The sequence below is a fragment of the Accipiter gentilis genome, chromosome W (genome assembly GCF_929443795.1).
Source record: "Accipiter gentilis chromosome W, bAccGen1.1, whole genome shotgun sequence".
Taxonomy (NCBI): Eukaryota; Metazoa; Chordata; class Aves; order Accipitriformes; family Accipitridae; genus Astur; species Astur gentilis.
In genome coordinates, this window is record NC_064918.1 from 27,148,405 (window position 1) to 27,171,747 (window position 23,343).

The following is a 23,343-nucleotide window of genomic DNA, read 5'->3' on the forward strand; positions in this document are numbered from 1 at the left end:
ACTTGTGTCCAGCATTACGCTGTCCCAGGTGTAGAATCCAACATTTGGACTTATTAAATTTCATGCCATTGATGATTGCCCAATGCTCCAATCTATCTAGATCCCTCTGCAAGGCCTCTCATCCCTCAAGAGAGTCAACAGCATTTCCCAGTTTAGTATCGTTAGCAAACTTGCTAGGGGTACATTCAACTCCTGCATCTGGATCGTTAATAAATCATAGAATCATAGAATTGTTTAGGTTGGAAAAGTCTTTTAAGATCATCAAGTCCAACCATCAACCCAACACCACCATGCCCACTAAACCATGTCATGAAGGGCATCGTCTACGCGTTTTTTGAATACCTCCAGGGATGGTGACACCACCACTTCCCTGGGCAGCCTGTTCCAATGCCTGACAAACCTCTCAGTAAAGAAATTTTTCCTAATATCCAATCTAAACCTCCCCTGGCGCAACTTGAGGCCATTTCCTCTCATCCTATCACTAGTTACTTGGGAGATGAGACCAGCACCCACCTCACTACAACCTCCTTTCAGGTAGTTGTAGAGCATGATAAGGTCTCCCCTCAGCCTCCTTTTCTCCAGACTAAACAACCCCAGTTCCCTCAGCTGCTCCTCACAAGACTTGTGCTCCAGGCCCCTCACCAGCTTTGTTGCCCTTCTCTGGACACACTCCAGCACCTCAATGTCTTTCCTGTAGTGAAGGGCCCAAAAGTGAATACAGTACTCGAGGTGTGGCCTCACCAGTGCTGAGTACAGGGGAACAATCACTTCCCTGTTCCTGCTGGCCACACTATTTCTGATGCAGGCCAGGATGCCATTGGCTTTCTTGGCCACCTGGGCACACTGCTGGCTCATATTCAGCCAGCTGTCAACCAGCACCCCCAGGTCTTTCTCTGCTGGGCTGCTTTCCAGCCACTCTTCCCCAAGCCTGTAGTGCTGCATGGGGTTGTTGTGACCCAAGTGCAGGACCCGACACTTGGCCTTGTTGAACTTCATACAATTGGCCTCGGCCCATCGATCCAGCCTGTCCAGATCCCTCTGTAGAGCCTTCCTACCCTCAAGCAGATCAACCCTCCCGCCCAACTTGGTGTCATCCGCAAACTTGCTGAGGGTGCACTCAATCCCCTCGTCCAGCTCATTGATAAAGATATTAAAGAGAACTGGCCCCAGTACTGAGCCCTGGGGAATACCACTTGTGACTGGTCGCCAACTGGATTTAACTCCATTCACCACAATTCTCTGGGCTCGGCCATCCAGCCAGTTTTTTACCCAGCGAAGAGTACACCTGTCTAAGCCATGAGACACCAGCTTCTCAAGGAGAGACAGTGTCAAATATATTGAACACAACTGGCCTTGAACCCTGAGGAACACTGCTGGTGGCTGGTTGCCAGCCAGATGTAGCCCCATTCACTACAACCCTTTGAGCCCTGCCATTCAACCAGTTCTTCACCCAGCGCACCATGTACCTGCTCATCTCACAGTTGGACAACTTGTCCAGAAGTATGCTGTGAGGGACAGTATCAAAAGCCTTACTAAAATCCAGAAAAACTACATCCACCACCTTCCCTTCATCCATTAGGCAGGTGACCTTATCATAGAAGTATATTGAATTAGCTAAACAGGACTTTCCTTTTGTGAACCCATGTTGACTATGCCTGATGATTGCATTGTCCTTTAAATGCCTTTCAATTGCACCCAGTATGATCTCCATAATTTTTCCAGGTACTGAGGTTAGACTAACAGGTCTGTAGTTTCCCGGGTTTTCCCTCACACCCTTCTTGTAAATTGGAATAACATTGGCTAGCTTCCAGTCAGTGGGGACCTCCCCAGACTCCCAAGACCTTTGGTAGATGATCGAGAGGGTTCCTGCCGTAACATCCACTAATTCCTTCAGTAGTCTATTTTGTTCCTTTAAAATAGTTCCTACTATGAACAAAGAATCATATCTTCAGTTTGTCTTTTGTTAATTTACCAACTCTCCATTTCATCAAATAGAGGCTATATCTCCAGGAATTCGTCTGACAAAAGCCCCCCCCCCCCCCCCCCCCCCCCGAATCTGGAAGATTATCCAATTACAATTTACAGCAATTTACAACAAGGATGACTGACTGAAGACAGAAGTCTGTGAGCATCAGGAAAAGAGAAAGAAAGACTATGAGAGAGTGTGTGTGAGAGAGAGCGAGCTTCACTTTCTCATGAGTAAAGTGAGGAGAACTATACCTGTCCTTAAGTTTTGTGGAGTGTGGAGTCAAGGTGTCTGGTTTCGGGTTTGGAACTGCTTCCTTTCTTTCCTTTCTTCTTTTCTTCTACTTCTCTCTCTCTTGCTATGTGCAGTCCCCATATTTATATAAAAAACTTATATTGATTCTTATGGAGTCTTGTTAGATTTACATGTGTTAACAAAAAGGACCTCTTAAAAGCTCTGTTTGGGGCAGTACAGTCAGAGAATAAAAGATGGCTGTTAATCCTGGTCTGAGTCATGAGAGTGGTATATGACTTCTCCTCCTGAGAAGAAAAGAGAGGTTCTAGAGAGGCATTACCTTGGAAATCCTACCCAGAGCAGCATCAAGAGCTACCAGCTCTTCCTAGCTCTCTCTATGTACTGGGAGCTGTCCATAGAAGGAGACTGTACTGTCATGTGTGGAAGGAGAATTGCATGATCATGCATTCTCATCCCATGCCTATCATAGGTATTGCTATCCCTGAGCTGGCTCAGGAGAGGGTTCAATTGATTCAGAAGCCATTGATATTGTCTGCTAATCAAGCTCATTTACTCCTCCTCATTGCTCACAGCTCCTGCCTGACTCACCCTTAGGCATGGCTGGGCAAACCTTACTGTTTAATACTTGCAGCTTCAGATCTGAACTTCTGCTTCAGCCAACATGACTGTGGGTCAGTGGATTGCCTGGGCACAAACTGGGAGCTCTGTGTTACAGTACATAGGAGCGAAGGAATTTGGAGAAGTCATATACCATTGCCATAGGTTTTTTTATAACCAGGATTTTATCCAGTCTGGATTAACATTGGTGCTAACTTGTTTCTCTTCAAAGAATTGGAAATCTACAACAAAGGTACATTGAATCTATCACTGAGTATGCTGAAAAATCCTTTTGAGCTTTGCAGACACTTAAAACCAAATGTTTTTCTTGAGATAAAAATCTGTGTATAGTAAATTATTTATTTTTCAAAATGCACTTATAAGCACAACGGATTATATCATCTCATTACTAGAAAATACACTATTGACATTGCACATCAATTCCCTTTCTGGCATAGGGTAAAATATACTGTCACAAAGGCTTCTCAAGACACCTGAAGGTACTTTGTCCCTCAGAAGCAATTGAAAATGAAAGGTTTTCCCATATTGTTCTTTGAACAGTTATGTCTCTTTCTTTTTTTTTTCTTTTTTTCAGTAGAATTGGAGGACATATGCTGCCTCATTAAGAGCTATATTGTTATGTCCTTTTTTACTCATTTATGTGTAAATACAACTTGAAAATTCTTCTTATTACTTAGTCTTATCTACACATGAAAGTAATATCTTTGCTGGTGTAGTTAAAAAAGTACAGTCACATCCTTTAATGTATATACAGTTGCACCAGGAAAATGTACATATACTGCTGTAACATAATCATTTATAGAAGGGGGAATAAGTTTTATACTCACTGTAAGTCATCTTTATATCTGTTCAAATTTTTTTTTCCAGTTTTGTGTTTATATATTTTGGGAAAGGGTTCTTTATTGTGCTAATTATTATTAAAAAGAAGATATTTAGCCAAAATAGTTTGTAAAGTAGAAAATCTGTGGTTTGAGCAGGCCAAAGAAGTATCAGAGATGTAATTTTGTTCTGTTTTTCTTTTGTTAGATCACCAAAGTGAAAGGGAGTCAGGACAGTGAATCTTTAACTAGGCCTTCTTTACTTTAAAAGTTAATTAAAAACTTATAACTCCATTTCTTCATCCATAAAGAAAGAAAAAGGCTGAAAGCTCAATGTTTTTTCTCCTTACAGATCTCCATCAGTATAAGCAGCAAGAGGGAAAGGACTGTAAGCATAATATACTTTCTCCTTTCAGAGACGTCAAGTTACTTCTGTTCCACACTGCTCCCATTCATTTACTTGGAATACTGTGATGCATGTGTGGATATTAAATGTAGAGATGTTACACACAGAAATACTGTGACTTAGTGTTAACTTGGTAGCAGTATGGGAAGCCGAGGCTTCAGTAACACATTAACTTATTCAGAGTCATAACTTTGCAGTTGCTGTTAGCTCTCTTCATTAACTGTGGCAAACACAGGAAGACCAGTTATCTTATAAAATTTCATCTGAATTTTTAGCCCATAGATGAGAGCAGTCAGATGAGTGACCTTCCAGTCAAAGTGACTCACACTGAAACAGGCAAAGTTCTTCTTGGACCAGAAGCACCAAAAGCAAGTCAGCTAGATGCTTGGTTGGAAATGAACCCTGGGTAAGTAGCTAGCAAACCAATGGGGTATTTTTATTATTGGGGGGTGTCAACTGTATTGTTATTTTTTATTAAACTGTCTTTTTTATCTATTACATTTGCCTTTTAATTTATTACTTGTAAGTCGAGTAGGAAATGTATTGAATCTATTCCATTCCTCCCTTTGTATTTCTAATACGTATTCTTTTGTCTTCTCTGTATAGATATGAAGTTGCTCCCAGGTCAGACAGTGAAGATGAAAGTGGTTCTGAATATGAGGAGGAGGTAGGTGTGCTTTTATTCAAATTTCATTTTTAGTAGTGCAGTAGAGCAAAACCCACATTATTTTCCTGTATGTTCCTTTTTTTCATAGGCTTGAAGAAAAGCAGTAGCAAGTGTCTAATTGTTTTAAACATAATACAAACAGCAAAATACATCCTTTTTGCAGTGATGCTCATTGCATAGCGTGTCTTTTATATGTGCTGTAAATGCCTACCGGATAATCTGAATGAGGGGAAAAGAGAACTTGTTTCACTCTCATATCATCAGAGTAAAAATAATGAAATAATCATGTCAGAACACGCAAGCAGGTTCCTGTTTTAAAATACACCTCTGTAAAGGACATATGGTGGCTTTGTGTTGAATGAAGTTAACATCTTTTATATTCTAGATGCATCTTGTATCCATTATGTAATACTTTTCTACAGAAAGCAATGCTTTCCTAGTCTTAACATTGAAGTATTGCCTATTGAGAGGATGAGAAAAGACAAATTTTATTGATTGTGGTGTGATTCTGACTCGGGTGTTTTGAGTCAGTAAATGGCAAAGGTTTATTAGGATCATTTACTAGAATACACCTTCATTTTTACAGTGGCACATCAGCATTTGGAAGCTTTCAGGGTAATTTTGTGGGTTTTTTCCTCGGTAGGGATGAAATAGGGCCAATGTAATAAGACATAATTAGGTACATTCATTTGTCTGCTTATATCATCTTTGATAGATGCAATATTATAGAGCAATATTTTGCTCTGTTTAATTGTTAAGAATTTAAACTATTCCACAACACCCTTTTCTTCAAATGGTTCAAGCATTGTTAGAGAGCCCCCAGTAAAATCAGAAAAATTTACCCATTTGTCATCCATTTAAGCTGTAGCTAAAAGGGAAACTATACATAAAGATAAAAAATATAATCTGTTTTAAAAAAATAATAAACCAAAAGCTTAAAACAGCATGAATGCAGGAGCTCATGCCAGTTTTTTAAGCTGTCTTACAGTATTGTGCATCTTGAATATGATACAAACATATGCATAATATCAGTCTGCTCTATGAGCAGGACAGGTAGAGTAAGATTTTTATAAATGAGAACACTGAAGAGGAAAATATTTTTTCTTAAAGTATTGTGACTTTCTATTAGTTAATCTATGTAAATCTTTTTTTTGTGTTTTGTTGCAGTGTATCAAGATAGCTGTCAGTTGAACTTTTTAGTTTAGGTTCCTGTCAGTATAAAGCATTGTTCAATGAAAACTGTTAATAAATGTGTGACTGTTAGCCAAAGATACGACAGAGTAGCATTGGAGAATACAACATTTTCCTGTTCTTTTTCCATCTTCTCTAGGATGATGAAGAAGAATCAAGTAGGTTAGAAGCAGATGAGAAGATACTTCTGGATCATAACAGCGAGGAAGTTTCTGAGAAAGATGCTAAACAAATCATTGAGTGAGCTTTGGATTCTGCCTTTTTCTTCTTTTTTTTTTGTTTTTTCTTTCCTCCCCCCACCCATGAATGGTGATTTCTTATCAGGGCTATCAAAATTAGCTTGCTCTAGATTACCATGAGTTGCTGGTTGTTGTAATGCCTGTGACATGCATCTGCAGGAGAAGGGATATGAGCACTCGGTAGTACTTGTATACTACTTAAAAAGTAACGTGCATTCTTCTAAGGGTGAATTTCTCACAGTTGAGAATTTCTACTGCCTCTTTACCACTTGTATAAATAAGTGAACTATACTGAAAAATATATGTATTTGTGGGAATTTACATTTATTCTTTGTCTGCTTTCCAGGACAGCCAAACAAGATGTGGATGATGAATACAGTATGCAATATAGTGCTAGAGGGTCTCAGTCCTACTACACTGTTGCTCATGCAATCATAGAGAGGGTAGAGAAGCAGTCTTCTCTTCTTATTAATGGTACACTAAAACATTATCAGGTAAGAAATATAGTTGGAGTTAGCTTAAGTAGTTCCAAACCCTTTTATTCAAAATAATACCCTGCTCTACAGCTGACAGTTACATAATAATGGCCAGGCCTCTATATAATATACTTTTCATTGAGTAAAGCATGTTAAAATGTTTAAGACTGCCTTATCCTAGATATTTCATTACAGTACTTAAAATGACAAACTGTTTGAAAATGTGTTCAGAAACACAAGATATCTATTAGGTTAGAAATTGATGATCATATGGAGAAATGGAATGTAGTCTTCTATCCTGGATCAAATTTCATACATACTGCTTGAATAATACCAACTTTCTATATATACCTGTAAACATCTCTTTTCATTGCAGACCAGTAGTATTTTGGTTTTGCTCTCCTTCCTATCAATCCAGTATTTGGATTTTTGCACATTATTTTAATTTTAATTTATTATTTTTTAAATAATCTTTTTCTTATTTTAATTTTTAAAAATTTAACAATTTGAGCTTTTAGCACCTCAGTGTGGATCTCTAGTGACTGAATTGATAAAATTGTTCTATACAATATTTGTTTTATATACAGATTGTTAGTGTTACAGATACGATGCACACTTTTCCAGAGAGCTTTACAGCAGGCATGTTGAGGCCTGGTTTTGGTTCTTGTCCTATCACTCTCCCTTTGACTCTTATGCCCTTCAATATCCGCTAGATCTTATCCATTTTTTCCTGCCCCATTTTCCTTCTCTTTTTTTTTTTCCTTTTTCATGTGTTCTTCATTCTTGACTTTAGTTAGGCTGCCTCTTCCTTCTGCACATCAGTACGTCAGTGAAGGGGTGATTAATGACACAGGAAAGAGTTTCTCTATTATCAGTTCTGCAGCCACTTGTAAGTGGGAGACAATTGCAGAAAAAGTTCTGCTTGACTATTGTTGCCCTGAGTTCAGTAAAAACAGTCTTCAGAGAATTTAGTACCTAAATATAAATCAATCAGCATATGTGTGAAGCTGATAGATTGGCTGTATTATTTTGTATAAATTTTCATGGATACAATGGATTACTTTTGACGTACAATGTTTTCCCCATACTTCTTAGCTGAACTTTCTCAGACCTGTTAATTTACTTCTCTCCCCATGCATGAGATTCATCAAACATCTGGATCATGGAAGTGGGGATGTGTCTAGATTACACTTGTATGGGATAATGTGATATGTACATGCATAGAAGACTGTGTGACAAGGAAATAGTCACCGTGCTAGGATGTGATAGAGTGAGTGTGCATTCTAGCTAGCCCAGCTACGTAGATACTGCTTACTACACTGTTGTGGCTTCTTCCAAGCTCTGGGATTCTACATGTCAGGCATAGTTGGCCAGTGGACCTCTTCTGACACATGGAATTGTGGACAGCAAACACTAAATGGGTGTGTACTACAAGAGTTTCAAGATGCTAGTGATACAGTCAGGGGGTGTGAAGTGGAACCAAATGTGAGTCTTATGGTTAGTGCATGATACTTGATAGGTTTGGTTTTGAGAAAATTTTAGTTGAGGCAGAGATCTGACATGAAATTTTACTCCAAAGGTTTTAAATTTGACAGTGTCTAAATTAACAAATAGAATCTTTTAGTGGTGTTAAGAAACCTGAAGCATGGGCGGCAGTGTTAGTCTGCCTACAGTACAAAAAAACTTCAGTATGTATAAATTATGACTTTGTAGCATGGGCCACACTAGCCCTAAATAGTGGTGATGACTTTAACATAGATGTAAATCATATCACCTTTTCCAAGACATATTGGGAATTGCATGCACATAGTACCGTGGAAGGAAAAACAGCATCTAAGTAAGAACCTTGCTTCTGTAATATTAGTACTACCTACCTCTGTGGATTTCAAATAATTGAAATGATTATTCATTTCAGCTCCAGGGCCTGGAATGGATGGTTTCACTCTATAATAACAATTTGAATGGAATTTTAGCTGATGAAATGGGACTAGGAAAAACCATACAGACTATTGCGCTCATCACTTATCTGATGGAACACAAAAGACTCAATGGCCCCTATCTCATCATTGTTCCCCTTTCGTAAGTAAACTCATTCTGCTATTATTCTTTGTATTGTAGTTTGATTTCTTAGCAACATGTACTTTTTTTTCACACAATGACAAGATGAGGCACATCTTGGAATTGCACTGAGCGTGTACTCTGAATTTAGTCTGTGATTATTTCTTCCTGACTGACTGTCTAGCATTGGAAAGGTGACCAGATGGCTGATAAAAGCACTTTGTTTCATTAATTTTGCTGTTCACTCTGCTGGCATGCTATATAGTATGTCCTACTTCACTGTTACTTACTCCTCACATTAGCCACGAGAGAGGAATGATACTTTTTTTTTTTTTTTAATATTACATGCCTGTAGTTTTCCCCATTCTAGAAACCTTTTAAAGTTTCTAAAAGAGAGAAGCTGAAACTTGAGACATTAGTTATTTTAAAACTCTTTCTTCCTTCTCTTTCTTGTGGCTTAATCCCAGTGGGATGGGGGAGAAAATCAGGAAAAGAAGTAAAACTCATGGGTTGAGATAAGAATGGTTTAATAGAACAGAAAAGAAGAAACTAATAATGATAATGATAATACTAATAAAATGACAACAGCAATAATAAAAGGATTGGAATGTACAAATGATGCACAGTGCGATTGCTCACCACCCGCCGATCAACATCCAGCTAGTCCCCGAGCGGCGATTCCCCGCCCCCGCTCCCCAGTTTATATACTAGATGTGAAGTCACATGGTATGGAATACCCTGTTGGCCACTTTGGATCAGCTGCCCTGGCTGTGTCCCCTCCCAACCTCTTGTGCCCCTCCAGCTTTCTGGCTGGCTGGGCATGAGAAGCTGAAAAATCCTTGACTTGAGACTAAACATTACTTAGCAACAACTGAAAGCATCAGTGTTATCAACATTCTTTGCATACTGAACTCAAAACATAGCACTGTACCAGCTACTAGGAAGACAATTAACTCTATCCCAGCTGAAACCAGGACACTCTTCTCCCCCCATAAGATGCACATTAGACCAGGTTGGTGCTGCCTTGGCATGTCCAATGACTTCACAAACAAAAGGTTATCTTCTGTTCAGATATCGTACTGGCAAACACACTTTTACCCATTTAAAAGACTATTTATTGTGATTATAAAGCTGAAACCACACAGCGCAAAACCAAATCTGCCTAGTGGCAATAGTATATCATTACAGTTGAATACAGGTATATTTTACTGTAGACTTCATATAGCTATATCAGAAAAGTTGCAGGCTCAATTTATGAGAAGCAATCAGCTTACAATGACACATAAGTCTTTCTGTGTAGGTATATCTTCCCCTTAATATGTGCCAAAATGCAAAGGTATACTTCAAATACTTTGCTGAATTGGTCTGAAAGGGACCACTGAATATAAGGGGAAGAGACATTTTCCCCACTTTATTTCTATTTCCTCCCCTCTCAAATAAAGATTCATATATCCTGATACAATATATTATGTGCTTCTTTTTAAATATACTGTTTATTATAGGAGGTGTAAGAAGTATGTTGAGAATCCAGCATTCAGTGGGAAACAGATGGCATAATTATGAAGTTTAACTTTTTTTTTAACAAATAATGAAATATAATATTTTAACCTATTAATCTTGTATTTAGAACTTTATCCAACTGGACATATGAATTTGACAAATGGGCTCCTTCTGTGGTGAAAATATCTTACAAGGTTTGATTTATTTTTTATATGAACATAAAGCTGAAAAATAAAACATGAGAGTTAATAATCCCAAGATTACTGTAATTAACTGTAATTAATTGCTTTCGGTTAGCAAAATGCAAGGATTTGCTGAGAGCAATACAAATGATAAATACTGCACATTTTGTATGCAGCTGAATATTTTGTTGTTTGGCTACTTCAGTTCCTATGAAGTCAAGCAATTAGTAAGGAGACTAGACTGCCAGCTGCATGCTTCCATTCCCATATAAACAGAGCTTTACAGTCCAGCAGCTGGTTAGGGAAACCACTCTTGAAGGAGTATGGAATATATCAATATATTTGGTATGATTTTGCAGGATTACAAGGTCATATATTGGCTCTTTCTCTGCTAATTCATGACTGTGCTGCATAGAAATATAGGTATATCTGTTTTCTTCATCCTTTGTCTCTCTTCTAGGGGACACCTGCCATGCGTCGCTCACTTGTTCCTCAGCTTCGAAGTGGAAAATTTAATGTTCTTTTAACTACTTATGAGTACATAATAAAAGACAAACATATTCTTGCTAAGGTAAGGAATGTCTGTCATCTCTTAACAGCTAACACTTAAAGACATCGTCTTATTTGGTGCCTAGGACAAAACACCTGTTTTTGATTTATAGTCCTGAATTGCTGTTTTGTCTTGCTAAAAATTAACCTTTTCATCTACCTTTTCATTCCCCTGTTGACAAATGGATCCCTCCCTCCTGAAAACAGCAGGATTTTCTGGATATAATTCAGAGAATAATATTGCTCTGGAATTTTGTCAGTACTGTGGACTTACCTGTCTTTAGAAAAGTGTGATTTTTCTTTCCACTGCCTGATAGCATTTATCCTAAACTGTCATCCTGAATCTACTTTTCTAGTTTTGTTTCTGAGCTGAAGCTCACTGTTATTACAACCTCTCCAGCTGCGTGGTGTGTTTTTCCCAAGTGACCACCTATATAATGAATTTTATATCCAGATGCTTTATTACATAAGAATCAGTTTTTAAAAACTCACAAACTGATCTGTGGATATTGGTGCCTCAGATGTAATGAATTGTTTTGAAAACTGTATGGTAGTATAAGAGTATTTTATAAAATACACACAAACCCGACCAGGTAGGTATGTTTTACCATACTGTGAAACCTTGTGATCCTATTGTCTTCCTTTTATCCTATTATATAATTAGATGTCTCATTTGTCCTCTCTGGAACATAGACAATACATGACCTTAGCATAATTTTGAATGGTTGAAAACAGTTTTATTCTGCACAGGTTTTCTATCCCTCTAGTTTTTGCCCACCGTTACTAAAATATAAGAGCAGGAAACAGTAGTGTGGCACCAACCTTTTCTGTGCAATGGGGCTATGTAGCATCTGATGAAAGCACTTGAGGACTACAAAGTGAGACATTACTGGTCATGTGATCAGTACATCATAGTCTTGTTATGTTGCTGTGTACCCCATCACATGACTAAAATGTTGCACATAACTACAAACAGAGATATCCTCTGGTTTATGACTGGCATGCCCTTGGCATAGGAATTTAGGGATGTGGGGGTGCTGGTTGACAGCAGGCTCAATAGGAGTCAGCAGTGTGCTCTGGCAGCCAAGACAGCAAACCTCATTCTGGGGTGCATTCAACACAGCATAAGAAGTGATTATCCCTCTGTATTTAGTGTTGGTGCGGCCTCACCTTGAGTACTGTGTGCAGTTCTGGGCCCCACAATTTAAGAAGGATGTTAAGGTACTTGAATGCGTCCAGAGGAAGGCAACAAAGCTGGTGACGAGGATGGAAGGCATGTCCTATGAGGAGCAGCTAAGGACTCTGGGTTTGTCTAGCTTGGAGAGAAGGAGACTGAAGGGCGACCTCATTGCTCTCTACAGCTTCCTGAGGAGGTGTCCTGGTTTCAGCTGGGATAGAGTTGTCTTCCTAGTAGCTGGTACAGTGCTATGTTTTGAGTTCAGTATGCAAAGAATGTTGATAACACTGATGTTTTCAGTTGTTGCTAAGTAATGTTTAGTCTCAAGTCAAGGATTTTTCAGCTTCTCGTGCCCAGCCAGAAAGCTGGAGGGGCACAAGAGGTTGGGAGGGGACACAGCCAGGGCAGCTGATCCAAAGTGGCCAACAGGGTATTCCATACCATGTGACTTCACATCTAGTATATAAACTGGGGAGTGGGGGCGGGGAATCGCCGCTCGGGGACTAGCTGGATGTTGATCGGCGGGTGGTGAGCAATCGCACTGTGCATCATTTGTACATTCCAATCCTTTTATTATTGCTGTTGTCATTTTATTAGTATTATCATTATCATTATTAGTTTCTTCTTTTCTGTTCTATTAAACCATTCTTATCTCAACCCATGAGTTTTACTTCTTTTCCCGATTTTCTCCCCCATCCCACTGGGGGGGGGGTGTGTGTGGAGTGAGTGAGCTGCTGCGTGGTGACTAGTTGCTGGCTGGGGTTAAACCACGACAGTCCATTTTGGTGCCCAATGTGGGGCTCAAAGGGTTGAGATAACGACAAACCTGACCAGAGCTTGTTAAAAGACATTTGTTATAAGCATTCATTATATTGGTCTAATAGTCGCTGGTTACTATGTTGATTTATGTGTTCTTAGAGTTGGTGCTCTGTTTTTTAAAGTTCTGTTATGTATCACCTCGCTTGCTGTATGTAGTTCCTCTTCTACTGCTTATCATCCGTGGGAGGTGGATTAAGGTTTTCGCTTTGATGTGTGGTATAACACTGGTTTATGGTATGATAAAGTCATCGGCTATGGGATTAATCCGGTATTTGCATTTAGCATTGTCACCTTTATACGGCGGGAGCCACCTGTGGGAAACTATTAATAATTACACCTTTTACCTGTCCTCCATGGAAAACCAGTCTATGGGTTGGGTACTTTTCTTCCCCTCTCCTTTCTCCTTCAGTCCAGTTACAATGGTGTTGGAGAATTTTGAAATATTTGAATACTCCTGGGATGTTGGGACTAGCACGGTCCTAGCCCTACTGCTAGGAATTAGCATACTTCTGAATGTGGTTCAGCTCTCGTTTAAGGTTAAACAGCTATTTAAGAAGATCACCCAGACATTGGCCCCAAGGCTGGATAATTATGAGTGGCAGGGTGTGTGGGGTAGTATGGGCAAGTACGTAGAACAGTGGGCACCTCCAATGTTTTGGAAATTCACCCCTGAACAAGTGCAGAATCCAGAAGAACTAGTAAATTATTTGGAAAAGGTATGCTGTCGCCGTGGCAACTCCAGAGAGATACAAATCACTGCAATGTGCTGGGGCCTGGCCCATGCCTATCGAGCCCTGTTCAACACCACTCAGTACCCTCAAGGGGAAGAGAAGGTCTCTAGATCTAACAACAAGATGACAGGCACTGCAGCCACACAAACCTCGGCGACGGGCACTGCGACCCCTCCAGCCCTGGTGACGAGCAGTGCTGCTACCCAAACTCCGGCGACAGACACTGCGGTTATCCAAAACCCAGCTAGTGATACTGCAACTGAACCAGTGGACAAACCTGCACCAGTATCAGTTGCCCCCGTACAGAAGAAGAAATATACAAAAACATCAGTTCACTTAGCGAAGGATGAAGGTGAACCAGGGCCATCACGGGAACAGGAGGAAGAGGCAGAACCAGAGGTAATAACCCGGTCCCTATCCTTGAGTGAGCTGCGGGATATGCAAAAAGATTTCAGCTGTCGTCCAGGCAAGCATATTATCACCTGGCTCCTCTGATGCTGGGACAATGGGGCTAATAGCTTGGAATTAGAAGGTAGAGAAGCCAAGAAGCTTGGATCGCTTGCCAGGGAAGGTGGCATTGACAAGGCAATTGGAAAAGGAACACAAACCCTCAGCCTCTGGAGGTGACTTCTGTCAGGTGTGAAGGAAAGGTACCCCTTCAAGGAAGATGTTATATGTCAATCAAGCAAGTGGACCACCATGGAGAGAGGTATCCAATATCTGAGGGAATTAGCCATGCTAGAGATGATTCATTATGACCTGGACAACCCACAATTACCCAGAGATCCAGACGAAGTCTAATGCACACGACCGATGTGGCAGAAGTTTGTACGGAGCGCACCATAATCCTATGACAACCCATTGACAGTAGCGACCTGCAAAGACGAAGAGGCACCGATGGTGGATGAAACGGCTCGCGAACTCCGTGAATATGAAGAAAATCTCTCCTCCTCCCTACAAGCCTGCATTTCGGCTGTGGAGAAGCTGTCCGAGGATTTCCAGCAATTCAGTGCTGATATGTCCTGCTCCCCACCTGTAAGGACCAATGTCTCAGCTATTAAGAGTGAGCGTTCTTCTGCCCAAGAGAGACAATATAGAAGGTACACACCGTGAGGTGCCCTGTGGTTTTACCTATGTGATCATGGAGAGGACATGAGGAAATGGGACGGAAAACCTACCTCGGTCCTAAATGCACGGGTATGTGAACTGCGAGGAAAAACCACCAGAAAAGGGGATTCTACCAGGAAAAATGCCGCTCCAGTTTCCAAACAGAGTAGAAGGGCTGATGTTATTTCTGATCCTCTTCAAGGGACTTCTGAGCCAATTTTACGAGAAGTGAATACTGAATACTCTAACCAGAATTAGAGGGGTCCTGCCTCCAGCCAGGTGGAGGAAAGGGATAACCGGGTCTATTGGACTGTGTGGATTCGATGGCTTGGCACGTCAGACCCACAGGAGTACAAGGCTCTAGTAGACACCAGCACGCAGTGCACTCTAATGCCATCAAGTTATAAAGGGACAGAACCCATTTGTATTTCTGGTGTGACAGGGGGATCTCAAAAGTTAACTGTATTGGAAGCTGAAGTAAGCCTAACTGGAAATGAATGGCAGAAACACCCCATTGCGACTGGCCCAGAGGCCCCGTGCACCCTTGGCATAGTCTACGTCAGGAGAGGGTATTTTAAGGATCCGAAGGGGTATCGATGGGCTTTTGGTATAGCTGCCTTGGAGACAGAGGAAATTGAACAGCTGTCTGCCATGACTGGCCTTTCTGAGGACCCTTTGACTGTGGGGTTTCTGAGGGTTGAAGAACAACTAGTGCCAATTGCTACCACGACGGTGCACCAGCATCAATATCACACCAACTGAGACTCTCTGATTCCCATCCACAAGTTGATTTGGCAACTGGAGAGCCAAGGGGTGATCAGCAAAACTCGCTCACCCTTTAATAGTCCCATATGGCCAGTGCGAAAGTCTAATGGGGAGTGGAGACTAACAGTTGACTATCATGGCCTGAATGAAGTTATGCCACCGCTCGAGATATGTTAGAACTTCAATACAAACTGGAATCAAAGGCAGCCAAGTGGTATGCCACAATTGACATTTCTAATGCGTTTTTCTCAATCCCTCTGGCAGCAGAGTGTCGTCCACAATTTGCTTTCACTTGGAGGGGCATCCAATACACTTGGAATCGATTGCCCCAGGGGTGGAAACGCAGCCCCACCATTTGCCTTGGACTAATCCAGACTGCACTGGAAAAAGGTGAAGCTCCAGAACACCTGCAATACATTGATGACATCATCGTCTGGGGCAACACAGTAGCAGAAGAAGTCTTTGAGAAAGGGAAGAAAATAATCCAAATCCTTTTGAAGGCTGGTTTTGCCATAAAAGAAAGTAAGGTCAAGGGACCTGCACAGGAGATCCAGTTTTTAGGAATAAAATGGCAAGATGGACATCGTCAGATCCCAATGGACATGATCAACAAAATAGCAGCTATGTCTCCACCGACTAATAAAAAGGACACACAGGCCTTCTTAGGTGTTGTGGGTTTTTGGAGAATGCATATTCCAAATTACAGTCTGATTGTAAACCCTCTCTATCAAGTGACCCGGACGAAGAATGATTTGAAATGGGGCCCTGAACAACAACAAGCCTTTGAACAGATTAAGCAGGAGATTGTTCATGCAGTAGCTCTTGGACCAGTCTGGGCAGGACAAGATGTTAAACATGTGCTCTACACTGCAGCCGGAGGGAATGGCCCTACTTGGAGCCTCTGGCAGAAAGCACCTGGGGAGACCCAAGGCTGACCCCTGGCATTTTGGAGTCGAGGATATCGAGGATATCGAGGCTCGCTATACTCCAACGGAAAAAGAGATACTGGCAGCGTATGAAGGAGTTCGAGCTGCCTCAGAAGTGGTTGGTACTGAGACACAGCTCCTCTTAGCACCCCGACTGCCAGTGCTGGGCTGGATGTTCAAAGGGAGGGTCTCCTCTACACATCACGCAACTGACGCCACGTGGAGTAAGTGGATCGCACTGATCACACAACGGGCTCACATAGGAAACCCCAGTCACCCAGGAGTTCTGGAAGTGATCACGGACTGGCCAGAAGGCAAAGATTTTGGAATGTCTCCAGAGGAGGAGGTGACACGTGCTGAAGAGGCTCCGCTGTATAATAAACTGCCAGAAAATGAGAGGCAATATGCCCTGTTCCCTGATGGATCCTGTCGCATTGTGGGAAAGCATTGAAGGTGGAAAGCTGCTGTATGGAGTCCTACACAACAAGTTGCAGAAACTGCTGAAGGAGAAGGTGAATCGAGTCAGTTTGCAGAGGTGAAAGCCATCTAGCTAGCGTTAGACATTGCTGAAAGGGAGAAGTGGCCAGTGCTCTATCTCTATACTGACTCATGGATGGTGGCAAATGCCCTGTGGGGGTGGTTACAGCAATGGAAGCAGAGCAACTGGCAGCACAGAGGTAAACCCATTTGGGCTGCCGCACTCTGGCAAGATATTGCTATTCGGCTAGAGAATCTGGTTGTAAAAGTACGTCACGTAGATGCTCACGTACCCAAGAGTTGGGCCACTGAAGAACATCGAAACAACCAACAGGTGGATCAGGCCACCACGATTGAAGTGGCCCAGGTGAACATGGACTTGCAACATAAAGGTGAGGTATTTATGGCTCAGTGGGCTCATGATACTTCAGGCCATCAGGGAAGAGATGCAACATATAGATGGGCTCGCGATGGAGGGGTGGACTTGACCATGGACAGTATTGCACAGGTCATCCATGAATGTGAAACATGTGCTGCAATTAAGCAAGCCAAGCGGTTAAAGCCCCTGTGGTATGGAGGGCGATGGCTGAAATATAAATTTGGGGAAACCTGGCAGATTGACTATATCACACTCCCACAAACTCGCCAAGGCAAGCGCTATGTGCTGACAATGGTGGAAGTAACCACCGGATGGCTGGAAACATATCCTGTACTCCATGCCATTGCCCGGAACACTATCCTGGGCCTTGAGAAGCAGGTCTTGTGGCGACATGGCACCCCAGTAAGAATTGAGTCAGAGAACAGGACTCATTTCCGAAACAACCTCATAGACACCTGGGCCAAAGAGCATGGCATTGAGTGGGTGTATCATATCCCCTATCATGCACCAGCCTCTGGGAAAATTGAACGATACAATGGACTGCTGAAAACTACATTGAGAGCAACGGGGGGTGGAACCTTCAAACATTGGGATACACATTTAACAAAAGCCACCTGGTTAGTTAATACTAGAGGATCTGCCAATCGAGGTGGCCCTGCCCAATCAGAACTTTTACGTACTGTAGAAGGGGATAAAGTCCCTGTAGTGCACATGAAAACTATGTTAGGGAAGACAGTCTGGGTTACTCCTGCCTCAGGCAAAGGCAAACCCATTCATGGGATTGCTTTTGCTCAAGGACCTGAGTCCACTTGGTAGGTGATGCGAAAAGATGGGCACGTCTGATGTGTGCCTCAAGGGGATTTGATTTTAGGTGAGAATAGCCAGAATTAAACTGTATGATATTAGTTGCTATGTAACCCTGCTACTGTATGTTATCATCACTATGATTGTTATATGCTGTATCTATAGTACTACAGTAAGAATTGCTTAGATCAAGCAAGAATGAACTGTGATAAAACTGAGCAAAGCACAGTAGTGATGGAACCAGAACTGCCTTCAGCATGCAACAGTCCAACACCATACACCATCCTCCTGCTGCGTCCAATGTCACCTGATCATCACATAGCACTGAAGCCCAATCCTGCTCCACTGACTGAGAGGACTTTGCATCATCCCTCCTGACCAGACAGACTGGTATGACAGATGGAGCCCAGAGTCGGAAACTAAATGAACTCAACGAACATTTTATGAACACGACCCATAAACTAAAGGAATGATATCTCTGTGTGTGTATACATATATACATATATGTATATATCATTGTTTATATGTCTCAAAGGGACGGAAAATGTTATGATGATTGACCGGGATGTAACTGAAGGTATGGGAACTGAGCATGACGTCAATGGTATAGAATAAGAATAGTTTCTTCTTTTCTGTTCTATTAAACCGTTCTTATCTCAACACATGAATTTTACTTCTTTTCCCGCTTCTCCCCCATCCCACTGGATGGGGTGTGGAGTGAGTGAGCAGCTGCGTGGTGCTTAGTTGCTGGCTGGGGTTAAACCATGACAGGAGGGGAAGTGGAAAGGGAGGTGCTGATCTCTTCTCCCTGGTATCCAGTGACTGGATGGGTGGGAATGGTTCAAAGCTGCGCAAGGGGAGGTTCAGACTGGACATTAGGAAGCATTTCTTTATTGAGAGGGTGGTCAAGCACTGGAACAGGCTTCCTAGAGAAGTGGTTGATGCCCAAGTCTGTCAGCATTTAAGAGGCATTTGGACAATGCCCTTAATAACATGCTTTAAGATGATCAGCCCTGAAGTGGTCAGTCAGTTGGACTAGATGATCGTTGTAGGTTCCTTCGAACTGGAACTATTCTATTCTATTCTATTCTTGGCATGTGACCTGACTTACATGAAGCCTCTGGTCACATGGCCTAGGATTTGGATATATGCCTAACATCTTTTGGGGGGGGTTGTTATATTTTTAGTATTGTGACGCATGCTTGTCTACTGGTTATCGGGCCCACTTTCTGATCACTGAGGACCTCAGCAAGCATATAAAGCAGCAAGAGGCACTGAAAGGTTCACATCTGTAGCAGATTAGGTTTTGAGTCAGTATTTGCTTTTTAAAAAGCAAAACCAACAACACCCCCCCCCCCAACAGGTGACATGAAGTGTCTGAAAGGACTGAACTAAAGAATTGCCTGAATCACTGATGTGGTGAGGTTCAAGCAGTGCCCCATCAAACTCATCCTATGGGGTATAGGTTAGCTATCCGTGTCTTAGCACAGAAAGTAATAAAAACCATGGCAGTTTTCTTTTAGCATCTGCTAAAGAAGATGTAGTGACTGAGATGTATTTAATTATGTTGCTTCATTTAGGGGTTAGAAGAAAGGGATTAACTGAATCAAAGCAAAGTTCAAGGTTACTATCTTTTGAGAGAATGCAAGTATTTTGTTTGAAAATGCCTTTGCATCCTGTCTAGTTTCTTCTTTCTGACAGTTTCATTTGGATTTCTCATGTTCTTTTTCTTCCCCAGTAAGACAAATTCTGACCTTATGGTGCCAGTCTCCTGAACTCCTCCCAAGAAATGAGGGGATTCAGCTGTTTGCTGATGCAAGCTTATTTACAGATGTAGCCTACCTAGTATTTGTTTCTCCTCTTGTTGCTTGGGAGGCCGCTAATGCTTGGATAATGTCAGATTTGGGTTTCCAGTCATTCGACAAGAATGACTGATGTTTCAGTTTTGAAACATTCCTGTTTTAAATCTACTGGGAGGTAGGTTCTAATTCTGATGCTATCTGACCTGCTTGTTCTTTACCAGCTTTTCTTTTTCTTGCAGATTCGATGGAAATACATGATAGTAGATGAAGGCCATCGAATGAAGAACCATCACTGCAAGCTGACTCAGGTCTTGAACACTCACTATGTGGCCCCTAGGAGGATACTGTTGACTGGGACTCCACTTCAGAACAAATTGCCTGAACTCTGGGCTCTTCTCAACTTCCTCCTCCCTACCATTTTCAAGAGCTGCAGCACCTTTGAACAGTGGTTCAATGCTCCATTTGCCATGACTGGAGAAAGGGTACTGCAACAGTTTGCTTAAAGTTCATTAGAAACAAACCATTAGGATGGAAACAGAATGGAGGCCATGTTATATGAATAGTCTTTGAACTCTCCTTTGTGCTCAGAGAATTAGCGTACTTAAAAGCCACCTTTATTACAGCTTTAAAAGTCTTAATTAAAGTGTCTCTTTCTGGACTCTGAGTCAATTTAGTTGTAACATAACAAGTATTTACTGCAAACATTTATAATGAGAAATAATAATTTACCTAATCACAAAGACATTACATAACACACTGAGTTGCCTTGTTGTGACCTTTATAAACTTTTGTAGGTGGACTTAAATGAGGAAGAGACTATCCTGATCATCCGTCGTCTCCACAAAGTTCTCCGGCCCTTTTTGCTAAGGAGACTGAAAAAAGAAGTTGAGTCTCAATTGCCAGAAAAGGTTTGCAATAGAAAGGGGGTTTATACTTTTTTTTTAGCACTATATAATATTGGGTTTTGAGATACATCCTAGATAAAAGGACTTATTAAGTCTTGGTTGTTGTGGTTTGTGTTTTTAACTCTGCAAATAAGAAATACTGGCCACTGAAGAATTCTGATTTCTGCATTCTCGGTCTTAATCCTCAGTCCTACAGCTTTAATTCTGTATGTAGCCACCCAAGGTTTATATAAGACATACAGCTTGTTTCCATAGTATTTGGTTTCAAGGCATTAATGAATGCCAGTCATACCCTGAGAGTCATATTGTGCCACTCATGCACTGAGAAGAAACTTTGTTCACTGAATTGTTTCACTGAAACTCCTAAAGGACTGTGTGACATTCATAAAGTTAGGAGAATTTTAGTTAACTTTTCAGGACTCGAGTTGTGTGAAGTATTTTGTTTGGCTTGTATATGTGTCTTAACCAGTTTGTGCATCTCAGAATGTAAAATTCAACACTGATTTGAAAGACCACTATTTTAATTTCCAGGCATCTCACTCGACCCACACCCCTGCCCTCCTTTGTGATTTTGAGCCTCCTTCCCCTTTTGCATTTCCCCCTAAACCCACAAAAACATAGCCAAAAATGAAAATTGAAGACAGGTTGGGGCGACATTTGATACTTAAACCTGCTGAGTTAAAACCGTAACAAAAATCAAGTTATTGTTACATGTGAGTTGTGAGATTGTATTTATGTTGAATGAATGAAGAGTTCTTCATCTGCATTTAAAACAAGTCTTCTAATTAGAATCATAGAATCATAGAATCATTTAGGTTGGAAAAGACCTTCAAGATCATCGAGTCCAACCATCAACCATGTCCACTAAACCATGCCCCAAAGTACCCCATCTACTCACTTTTTGAATACCTCCAGGGATGGTGACTCAACCACTTCCCTGGGCAGCCTATTCCAATGTCTGACAACACTCTCAGTAAAAAATTTTTTCCTAATATCTAACCTAAATCTCTCTTGCTGCAACTTGAGGCCATTTCCTCTTGTCCTATCTCCAGCCACCTGACAGAAGAGACCAGCACTCACCTCACTACAACCCCCCTTCAGGTAGTTGTAGAGAGCGATAAGGTCTCCCCTCAGCCTCCTTTTCTCTAGACTAAACAGCCCCAGCTCCCTCAGCTGCTCCTCATAAGACTTATGCTCTAATTAAAGACCTAAACATTTAGAATGTTATGAAGACTGTTGCTATTTTGACCCTCTGTTTCCCCAAATGTCATATTCACAATAGCCTTCTATTTAGCATTTATTTGAGCTTGAAACATAGATCTGAAAATGTTGTCTGACATTCTACGAGGAAAATCTCATTACTGAAATTTTTATTGCATTTCAAATTTCTGCCCTGTATTTGATAGAACAATGAAGAGTCATGGGAGAAAAAGAATTTATAAGTTGAATATGTACTGTTACTTAGTGGAGCACTTCTTTCATTTCTGTCCCCCTGTTTTCAAAACAAAGCATGTCTGACTTGAAGCATCAGACTTTTTGACCAAAGTCTGTTGGTGACAGTTCTAGCTGCTCTGACAGGCCCCTGATAAAGATGCTAAGTGGATGTTCATGTTTCTTACCTGTGAGCTCATCCTCCTGTGCTTCTGAGATGAAAATAACCTATTGATTTTTTAATCATAAAGTCATATAGGTTAGAAAGGACCTCTGGAGGTCTCTAATACAACCTCCTGCTCAGAGCAGGTCACTCAGGACCTTGTCTAGTTGAGTTTTGAATATCTCTGAGTATGGAGATCCCACAGCCTCTCTGGGTCCCTGTTCTAATGTTTGACCACCCTCATGGGGAAATTTTTTCTTTATATCTAATCAGAATTTCTCACTTTCCAACTTGTGACCATTGCCACTTGTCCTTGTGCTGAATGTTTCCAAGCAGAGTCTGGCCCATTAGGTAGTTAAAGAAATCAATAAGGTCTCCTGAGCCTTCTCTTCTCCAGGCTGAACAAGTCCTGCTCCCTCAAACTCTCCTCATGTCATGTGCTCCAGCCCTCTGTCCATTTTGGTGGCCCTCCGCTGGGCTTGCTCCAGTATGCCCATGTCGGTTGTGTAGTGGCGAGACAAAAACTGAGCACAGTACTCCAGGTGTGGCCTCACCAGTGCTCAATAGAGGGGAAGGATTGCTTTCCTTGGTCTGGTGGCTGCACTTTTTCTAATAAAGCCTAGGATGCTGTTGGTCTTCTTTGCTGCAAGGGCAAATTGCTGGCTCATGTTCAACTTTTTGTCCACCAGGACTCCAAGGTCCTTCTCTGCAAAGCTGCTGCCTAGCCAGTTGGTCCCCAGAGTATATTGGCATTATTCTATCCCCAGTGCAGGACTTGGCATTTCCCTTTGTTGAACTTCATGAGGTTCCTGTCAGCCCATTTTTCCAGCCTGTCCAGGTCCCTCTGACCTACAGCATATTGAGCACTCCCCCCTCCAATTTGGTGTCATCCACAAACTTGCTGAGAGTGCACTCTGTCCCATCATCCAGAT

General features: G+C 41.6%; 1 protein-coding gene across 4 annotated transcripts in view; it reads left to right on the forward strand.

Moving 5' to 3' along the window:
• LOC126035439 (probable global transcription activator SNF2L2) overlaps positions 1–23,343 on the forward strand; it is a 247,371-nt gene that overhangs the window by 91,183 nt on the left and 132,845 nt on the right. For 2 of the 4 annotated variants that reach the window (XM_049793992.1, XM_049793993.1), the window contains exons 2-11: positions 4,010–4,045; positions 4,339–4,469; positions 4,670–4,730; positions 6,061–6,161; positions 6,507–6,654; positions 8,552–8,715; positions 10,322–10,388; positions 10,837–10,947; positions 20,152–20,394; positions 20,707–20,820. In XM_049793992.1, coding sequence (XP_049649949.1) covers positions 4,010–4,045; positions 4,339–4,469; positions 4,670–4,730; positions 6,061–6,161; positions 6,507–6,654; positions 8,552–8,715; positions 10,322–10,388; positions 10,837–10,947; positions 20,152–20,394; positions 20,707–20,820 — 1,176 coding nt within the window. Of the gene's footprint in view, positions 1–4,009; positions 4,046–4,338; positions 4,470–4,669; positions 4,731–6,060; positions 6,162–6,506; positions 6,655–8,551; positions 8,716–10,321; positions 10,389–10,836; positions 10,948–20,151; positions 20,395–20,706; positions 20,821–23,343 lie in introns of those variants that run through there. The other 2 variants (XM_049793996.1, XM_049793994.1) reach the window with 2 other exon arrangements.